Source organism: Galeopterus variegatus, unplaced genomic scaffold (genome assembly GCF_000696425.1).
Source record: "Galeopterus variegatus unplaced genomic scaffold, G_variegatus-3.0.2 Scaffold3941, whole genome shotgun sequence".
Classification (NCBI taxonomy): Eukaryota; Metazoa; Chordata; class Mammalia; order Dermoptera; family Cynocephalidae; genus Galeopterus; species Galeopterus variegatus.
Window position 1 is genome coordinate 111,730 of NW_007730052.1, and position 9,790 is coordinate 121,519.

At 34.7% G+C, this 9,790-nt stretch overlaps 1 protein-coding gene across 1 annotated transcript in view; it reads right to left on the reverse strand.

Moving 5' to 3' along the window:
* Window positions 1-9,790, reverse strand: part of DDX60 (DEAD (Asp-Glu-Ala-Asp) box polypeptide 60) — a 94,267-nt gene that overhangs the window by 62,777 nt on the left and 21,700 nt on the right. The window contains exons 9-12 of the mRNA XM_008586335.1: window positions 8,259-8,364; window positions 7,681-7,796; window positions 6,231-6,391; window positions 5,860-5,872 (exon numbers count right to left, since the gene is read on the reverse strand). Of these exons, the coding sequence (XP_008584557.1) occupies window positions 5,860-5,872; window positions 6,231-6,391; window positions 7,681-7,796; window positions 8,259-8,364 (396 nt within the window). The remainder of the gene's footprint in view (window positions 1-5,859; window positions 5,873-6,230; window positions 6,392-7,680; window positions 7,797-8,258; window positions 8,365-9,790) is intronic.

Below are 9,790 nucleotides of genomic sequence, written 5' to 3' on the forward strand. Positions count from 1 at the left end.
CAACATGATGAAATGAGGAAAAGTATACAGGACCTGAAAGAAGAAATGTACAAGGTAATCAGTGCCCTGAAAAAGAATGCAGCAGAGCTTGCGGAGCTGAAGAAATCATTCAATGAAATAAAAAACACAACTAAGAGTCTAACAAGCAGGCTTGAAGAAGCAGAAGAGAGAATTTTTGACCTTGAAGATGGGCTGTTAGACAACACAGGCAGACAAAAAAAAAAAAAAAGAATTAAAAACATTGAGGAAAATCTAAGAGAAATAACAGACAACGTTAAAGCACTCAAATATCCAAGTCATGGGTAGTCCAGAAGGGGATGAAAAAGGAGATTGCATTGAAAACATATTCAACAAAGTAGTGGCAGAAAACTTCCCAGGTATACAAAAATGCACTGATCTTCAGATTCAGGAAGCTCAAAGATCCTCAAATGTATTCAACCCAAAAAGGCTTTCTCAAAGACATGTTATAGTCAAATTGGCAAAACTCAAAGACAAAGAGAGAATCTTAAAAACTGCAAGAGAGAAGCATCAAGTCACCTATAAGGGAGCCCCAATGAGACTGACAGCAGACTTTTCATCACAAACCCTAAAAGCCAGAAAGGAATAGGATGATATAGTCAAAATACTAAAAGACAGAGATTGCCAGCCAAGAATACTTTACCCAGCAAGGCTATCCTTCTGAAAGGAAGGGCAAATAGTATATTTCTCAGAGAAACAAAAACTGTGGGAATTCACTACCACATGACAACCCTTACAAGAAATTCCCAAGGGAGTACAGGGCTTGGTACCTGGAAAATAACCATCACTGACATAAAAACTCAAGAAAAACCAAAACCCACTAGTAAAATAAAAATGCTAACAATGAAGAAAACAAAAGAAAAGAAGAACTTTATCTATCACCCCATGCAACCAACAAATACAGAAGACAAACAGTAAATCAGAAAGAAAGGAACAAAAGACACTTAAGACATCCAAGCAAAAATCAATAAAATGCTAGGAGTAAATCAACACTTTTCAATAACAACTCAATGTAAAAGGATTAAATTCTCCAATCAAAAGACACAGACTGGCTGACTGGATTACAAAGGTGGATCCAACTATATGCTGCCTTCAAGAGACTCACCTCACCTGTAAAGACACACATAGACTAAGAGTGAAAGGATGGGAAAAGATATACCATGCAAATAGAAATGAAAAACAAGCCAGAGTAGCTATTCTTATACCTGATAAAATAGACTTTAAACCAAAAACCATACAAAGAGATAAAGAAGGCCACTATATAATGATAAAAGGATGTATCCATCAAGAAGACATAACAATCATAAATATATATGCACCCAACGTCAGAGCAGACAGATTTATAAAGCAGACACAATTAGACCTAAAGAATGAGATAGACACTAATACCACAATAGCAGGGGACCTGAACACTACACTACCAATATTGAACCGATCATCTAGGCAAAGAATCAGCAGAGAGACACAAGATCTAAACAACACTTTAGACAAATTGGACTTGGCAGATATCTACAGAACATTCCATCCAACAACCTCAGAATATTCATTCTTCTCATCAGCACATGGATCATTCTTCAGGATATATCACATGTTAGGTCACAAATCAAGTCTCAACAAATTCAAAAAAATTGGAATTATCCCATGTATTTTTTCAGATCACAATGGATTAAAATTAGAAATCAATAACAATTGAAATTCTGGAAACTAGGCTAACACATGGAAATTAAAAAGCATTCTACTTAATGAGATATGGATTCTAGAAGAAATTAACCAGGAAATCAAAAGATTTACTAAAACTAATGAAAATAATGACACATCATCCCAAAACCTGTGGTATACTGCAAAAGCAGTACTAAGGGGGAAATTTATCACATTAAATGCTTACTTCAAAACAATGGAAAGATGACAAGTAAACAACCTAATACTTCACCTTAAAGAACTAGAAAAACAAGAACAGTCCAGTCCCAAAGTTAGCAGATGTAAAGAAATCATTAAGATCGGAGCAGAACTGAATGAAATAGAAACCCCCCAAACAGTGCAAAAGATCAATGAATCAAAAAGTTGGTTTTTTTAAAAGATAAATAAAATCGACAAACCATTAACAAGGCTTACTAAAAAAAGGAGAGAGAAGACCCAATTAACAAAAATTAGAAATGAAAAAGGTGATATTACAACTGATACCTCAGAAATACAAGAAATCTTTAGTGAGTACTATAAACAACTATATGCCAACAAATTTGAAAATCTTGAGGAAATGGTTAAATTTCTGGACACACACAAACCACCAAAACTGAGCCAAGAAGATGTAGAATATCTGAACAGAGGGATAACAAGAAAAGAGATTGAAACTGTTATCAGAAGGCTCCCAACAAAGAAAAGCCCAGGACCAGATGGTTTCACTGAAGAATTCTACCATACCTTCAAACAGGAATTCATACCAATTCTTTACAAACTATTCCAAAAGATTGAAACAGAGGCAATTCTCCCAAACTCATTCTATGAAGCAACCATCACCCTGATACCAAAACCAGACAAAGATACAACAAAAAAATAAATCTACAGGCCAATATCCTTGATAAATATAGATGCAAAAATCCTCAATAAAATAAGAGCTAACAGAATACAGCAACACATATGCAAAATTATACACCATGATCTGGTGGGATTCATCCAAGGGATGTAAGGTTGGTTCAGCATATGAAAATCAGTAAATGTAACACACCACATCAATAAAATCAAACACAAAGACCATGTGATCATCTCTATAGACACTAAAAAAGCATTTGACAAAATTCAATATTCATTCATAATAAAGACTCTCTACAAGTAAGATATAGATGGAAAGTATCTCAACATAATTAAAGCCATATATGATAAACACACTTACCAATATCATCCTGAACAGGAAAAAGTTGAAAGACTTTCTTTTAAGAACAGGAACTAGACAAGGATGCCCACTCTCACCACTCCTATTCAACATAGTGTTGGAAGTACTAGCCAGAGCAATCAGAGAAGAGAAGGAAATAAAGGGCATCCAGATTGGAAAAGATGAAGTCAAACTGTCCCTGTTTGCAGATGACATGATCCTATATATCGAACAGCCCAAATCATCTACAAAAAAACTCTTAGAGGTGATAAATGAGTTCAGCACAGTAGCAGGATACACTTACAATAGCCACCAAAAAAGTAAAATACTTAGGAATAGAGTTAACCAAATATTTGAAAAATCTCTATAATGACAACTACAAACCACTGCTGAGAGAAATTAAAGAGGACATAAGAAGATGGAAAGATATCCTATGCTCTTGGATTGGAAGAATCAACATTGTGCAAATGTCCATAATACCCAAAGTGATATAGAAATTTAAAGCAATCCCCATCAAAATTCCAATGACATTTCTCTCAGAAATGGAAAAAAACTATCCTAACATTTATATGGAATAACAAAAGACCACGTATAGCTAAACAATTCTGAGCAAAGACAGTAAAGGTGGAGGTATAACACTACCTGACTTTATGGTACTGGCATAAAAACAGACACACAGATCAATGGAATAGAATAGAGAATCCAGAAATCCACCATACACCTACAGCCATCTGATCTTTGACAAAGGCACCAAGTCACCATACACCTACAGCCATCTGATCTTTGACAAAGGCACCAAGTCTATACACTGAGGAAGAAACTATCTTCAGCAAATGGTGCTGGGATAACTGGATATCTATATGCAGGAGAATGAAACTAGACCCATATCTCTCACCATATACCACAATCAACTCAAAATGGATTAAAGAATTAAATACACACCCTGAAACAATAAAACTTCTTAAAGAAAACATAGGAGAAACACCCCAGGAAGTAGGACTGGGCACAGACTTCATGAATACAAACCCCAAAGCACGGGCAACCAAAGGAAAAATAAACAAATGGGATTATATCAAATTAAAAAGCTTCTGCACAGTAAAAGAAATAATTAACAGAATTAAAAGACAACCAACAGAGAAGGAGAAAATATTTGCAAAATATATACATCTGACAAAGAATTAATTTCCAGAATATACAAGGAACTGAAACAACTTTACAGCAAAAAAAACAAGCAACCCAATTAAAAAATGGGCAAAGGAGCTAAATAGGCATTTCTCAAAGGAAGATACACAAATGGCCAAAAGACAGATGAAAAAATGCTCAACATCACTCAGCATTCGGGAAACACAAATCAAAACCACACTGAGATACCATCTCACTCCAGTTAGGATGGCTAATATCCAAAAAACTGTGAATGATAAATGCTGTCAAAGTCATGGAGTAAAAGGAACTCTCATACACTGTTGGTGGGACTGCAAAATGGTGCAGCCTTCATGGAAAATGGTATGGAGCTTCCTCAAACAATTGTAGATAGATCTACTATATGACCCAGCTATTCCACAACTGGGACTATACTCAGAGGAATGGAAATCATCATGTTAAAAGGATTCCTGTACTCCAATGTTCACTGCAGCACTGTTTACAATAGCTAAGAGTTGGAATCAGCCCAAATGTCCATCATCAGATGAGTGAATCCGGAAAATGTGGTATATCTACACAATGGAATACTACTCTGCTATAAAAAAGAATGAAATATTCCCATTCGCAACAACATGGATGGACTTAGAGAAAATTATATTAAGTGAAACAGGTCAGGCACAGAAAGAGAAATACCACATGTTCTCACTTATCTGTGGGACCTAAAAATAAATAAATACACAAACAAACAGGGGAGGGGTGGGAAGAAAACACAACAATCACAATTCCTTGAAGTTGTTAAGACAAGCAAATAGATATGAGGTTGATGGGGGGGGTAAAGTGAGGGGGGAGGGAAGACTCGGTAAATGGACACAAAAATCAACCACATTGTATATTGATAAAATAAAATAATTTTTTTTAAAAAAAGGAGAGAGAAAAACAGAATTTTTATTGTAATCCGTGAACATTTTTTGATGTTATCTTGAGTAGAAAATAAAAGGTTTTTTGATAAGTCCTCAAACTGATGGACTGATGACTGTCCCTTGGAAGTTATGAAACTTCTACTTCCTCCCTGTGAATTAGTTGGAGGCCTGGCAAAGAGATGTCCCGCTTTCCTGATCTTGCCAAAATTTTCCTAAACATAAGTGTTCAGACATGAGAGTAGACATGTTTCTTTGTTTTCTTTTTTGAGTCTCATATATTTCATTTCTGACAACTTCGCTATGCTTACTTCAATTTGATAAGGCAGACATGCCAAACACCTCCGTCTGTGATTGGTTTTGTTAAGTTGGTAGTCTCTCTCTAATATATTAAAACCTTTGATAAGATAATAGTAAATGCCCTTTTAATAAAAATAAATGCCCTTCCCTAATCCTCAACTTTGAGGCCCAGAAAATAGACTAAAGTCTAAGTGAGTTATCCATTTTTAAAAAAGATAACATGTATTTTCTTCCCCTAAAGTCATAAATCAATAAATCCAGTTTTAACATAAAAATTTCTGTACTTAGATGTTAATATTATCAGGAATATTAACTGATAATTTTTACATCATAAGCTATTCGTATTATCATTCCAGAAATAGGTTTGAACTTTCCTTTCCTTATTTACTCCCTGTACTCCATCCCTGATTATGGCCCCTGGGAAAAGTAGAAAAATGAAATCCCAAGAAGGAAAAAGTTGAGGTTGCAGGAATCCAACCCACATAGAAAGGGAAAATGGAGAGTAATAAACTCGTACCCGAAAAAGGTGGTGGATTATTTAATTACTTAAATGCTTTAGAGAAGTGTGGACAATCTTTACAATTTAAGCAAAAAAATAAGCAGATAGGTATTTCATACCTATTTTTGCTACCTATATGAAAAAGATTTTCATTGTCATTAATAAAGAACTATATTTTTAATGTTACTTCAACATTTCTAAATCTAAGCCTTTAGTCACCTAATGCCTTATATTCTTTTTCCTTTTTTTAGCATCTATTTTGAACTAATTTATATTCTATTTCAAATAAATACATATTTATTATGTATAGAGGACCATATATAACTTTCTATATGCAGGTTAAACTTTCTTAATGAGTAAGTAAAATAAGTAATCATATATAAAATGAAGAAGCATTGCATGGAAAGAAACCATCAAAGGAATGAACAAATATCAATTTAAGAAAAGAAAAAAGAAAAGTTATATATTTGATAGAATTTGTTGAACCTACATGAGACTTTTTGCTCTTGGGTCCACTTAAATCCTTCTTTGGATTAATAGCTTGAGTCACGATGATTTTGGAAGACACTGATTCTAATGAATTCCCATAATATCGTTGAAAAACATGATACTTTTGCACAGCTCTAAGAACACGAGGGTCTCTGGATTTTTCTGAAAGAGAAAACACTTAAAATGTAACATTACTATATTTTTTCAGTAGCATCCTCACTAATTCTTCACACCACTTCCCCACACATGCACTCTTCTTTCTAGTTGAAAACAGTAACTTAATCTGATTGCCTTTGATAAGAGGAAATTTTAAATCAGGCTATCTCTTGTCTGTAGAACAATTCCTCATCTTACTTAAAAGCAGAAAGTGACAAAACACTCTTTCATGGTCTACCTTCAAAAGAAAATATCATGGTGCCACAAAAAAATGACAGATATGGGCATTACCTCTACCACGTGCCCTGTGAATGAGGGTAAGAAGAGGAAGGTAGAGACAGAGTCAAGAAGACAACTATCTAATATATTCCAACTTCTTTCATCACTGGGTAGAAAACATCCTTATTCTGAACTATAGCCACAGAGCAAGAGCCTGACAGCTTAATAAAGCTCTCACTGACACAGGAAGCCCTAACAATCAAGATATGACTTACTCTCATACCCTTAAGAAAGCTGTAATGCTCACTTAAGTGGAACGACTAAACTAGTTAATTTTCTTACGTATCTACATACATCAAACCAAACTACTTTGAAGGACTTTAATGGTTAAAGTATCCCCACACATCTCACAGGATCTTGTTAGTTATTGACATAAGCAGACTGATAACTATTTCACACAAGCATGCTTACTATGCACAATCCTAGATTATTCTGAAAGTAAGTTTTGTCAGTACTAAGGAGGGTAGGGGTCAGCATAGGGATAGACAAAGGTGAGATGAAGACAAAGAATGAGCCAGGGAGACAAGATCCTGACTTCAGTCTCTGTTGATCTACTGCTAATGGTTTCAAGGACCTCCTTTTGTAGTTTCAACCACCCTGAACAGGATGGCAGATATAATGCTGGTGCTTGTCACAAGCAGTCAACTGGGTGGTGTGAAAATGGTTGAAATCACTTGAAAGACCATGGTCTTAATATATTTGACTTCAAGAAATACAGAGATTTCTTAAACTACAAACCATCTTTCCTTTAAATAGCTTCTACCTTTTGTGGGATACCAAAGCCATACTAATGTGCTTCTTCCTAACACATCCACATACTACATGTGTATGACGGTCAGCAAACAAAGTGAGAATTTTTCATTACCATCTTTCCTGATGTACCTCTAAATATCTAGTAGACTCTTCCTATTTAAAAATTTGATTTGTGGCTCATAATATGATAATTTTTCAATATAAAATACAAGGCAGAGAGTGAAATTGCTTTGAATTTATTTCACCAGAGTCACAGATCTCACCATCAAATTGACACTTTGTCCTGTCGTAATGATCACTAAGGGGTTTGTGAGAATGCCAGTGCACCAGTTCATCAAATTCCTTTTGTTTAATCAGTGAAGTAACAATAGGATCGTTGCTGTGAAACAAAAGAAATATTTGCATATTTTAAATTGCAGTCCTCCAAATATAACACAGCACAAATTTTACTTTATAATATTTTTGAAAATTGTAGCTCCCTTTCTCTTTCTCTAATATGATACGAGAAGTAGAATCCAAAAGCAGTTTATTAGATTCTTAAGAAACCATAATTCATTCCATGTCTCTAACTGTCTCTTCAAAATCAACAAATATTCATTAATTAATTCATTAATTAAAAACACGAGGCTGTAATGGTTTACTCTAAGATTAAAACCATATAGATTTTTACCTAACAGTGGTCAAAGGGCATTGAAAAACTTGATATTAAATTTATTATGTGTTACAAACACATATTACTTGTAGTGGACTCTATTTAACCTGTTGCATTTCAAAGGATCTTTAATAAGTAACTCATCCGTCCCACGCAAGTGTTTATTGAAACACATTTTTGGCCCTATACCTCTTTAGGAAAGGCAAATCTTTCAAAATGTCTCCAGCGAACTTATCAACCACGTTAGATGACACTGGAATAAAACCCAAATTAGGCATCTTTTTCTTGGAGCTGTCTGTAAACAAAAAATTAAGAAAAGGTCAAATATGAAAATTTTGTATGGGAATATTACACATTATTTTCTAAAACCACGTTACATTTTACATTGATCTTATACACATTTATCAATCCCAGCCCTTCCCATAAAGTTATTTCCCACATTAAAACATTTTAGAACACACAGATTATAAAGAAATAGACAGCATTTAGGCAAAAATGTGGGTAGGCAGACAGCTTGACGGATAGATGAATGGGTGGATGGATGAGTAGGTACATAAATGATAGATACCTAGATAATCATAGAGATCATACACAGGTATATGTGACTATACTCCTGTATAACATGGGCTAATGAATTACTTATTTAATATCTGGTTTATAATTCTAGGTCCCTGCCATTGCTCTGCCTGTTAGCCTTGTGGTGCTCACTGTTCCTGTGTTTGCCCTGACACTTTCCTATGGCAAGCTCCTGCAACTCTCTGCCTGAGTACTTTTCTTCCTACAGCCTCAGGTGGAGCAGGTCAGAAGTGTTAAAGACAACCTTCAGCCAAAGTCATCACAGGAGTTAGAGGATCAATACCCCAACTATCCTGTTCTTCAGGTAAAACATCTCCAAGGTAGTTTTACACCATTTCAAAATTACTAGGGAAATTTATTTCCAGTTGCTCACAGTGGAAACCCACTCATTAGTATGTCCTGCATTGGTTTTCTTCTCTTCCTTTCCTTATCTAAACACTCCCTTATTGGATCTTCCTGGGATCAATAAACTACTTGCACTCAAGGGTCTTTTGTCTGGTGGAACTTATCCCAATGGAAGGAAAGAGTATGTATATTCTTCCCTCAAATTCTGAGATATCCTTATATTGATATGCCCTAAGTTCCCACTAGCTTTCTCTCTCCCTTCCCTCTGGGATCATTTTCTTCTTCCTGAAATTCATCATATAGAAATACCTTCAGTGATGCTGTGATAATGGATAAATTTTTGTTTTTCTGAAAATGTGCACATTACTCCTTCATTCTTAAACTGTATTTTAAGAATTATATATAATTCCACTCTCTTCTGCCTTCAGTGATGCTGTGATAATGGATAAATTTTTGTTTTTCTGAAAATGTACACATTACTCCTTCATTCTTAAACTGTATTTTAAGAATTATATATAATTCCACTCTCTTCTGACTTCTATCATTGCTATTGGGAACTGTGTTATTAGACTAATTTTTTTTCCTTTGTAGGTACCTCTGGTTCTTTTAAGATATTTCTTTATTTTTGACATTCGAGAATTTCACCATGTTGTGTCTAGCATATGTATTTCTCTATGAGCATATATATGCATGTGTTTAATTTATCCCACCTGAGATTCATAACACATCCTGAATATGCAAATTCTTGTTTTTCATCAATCCAGGCAAATGCCTAGTCATTAACTTTTCAAAAATTGTCC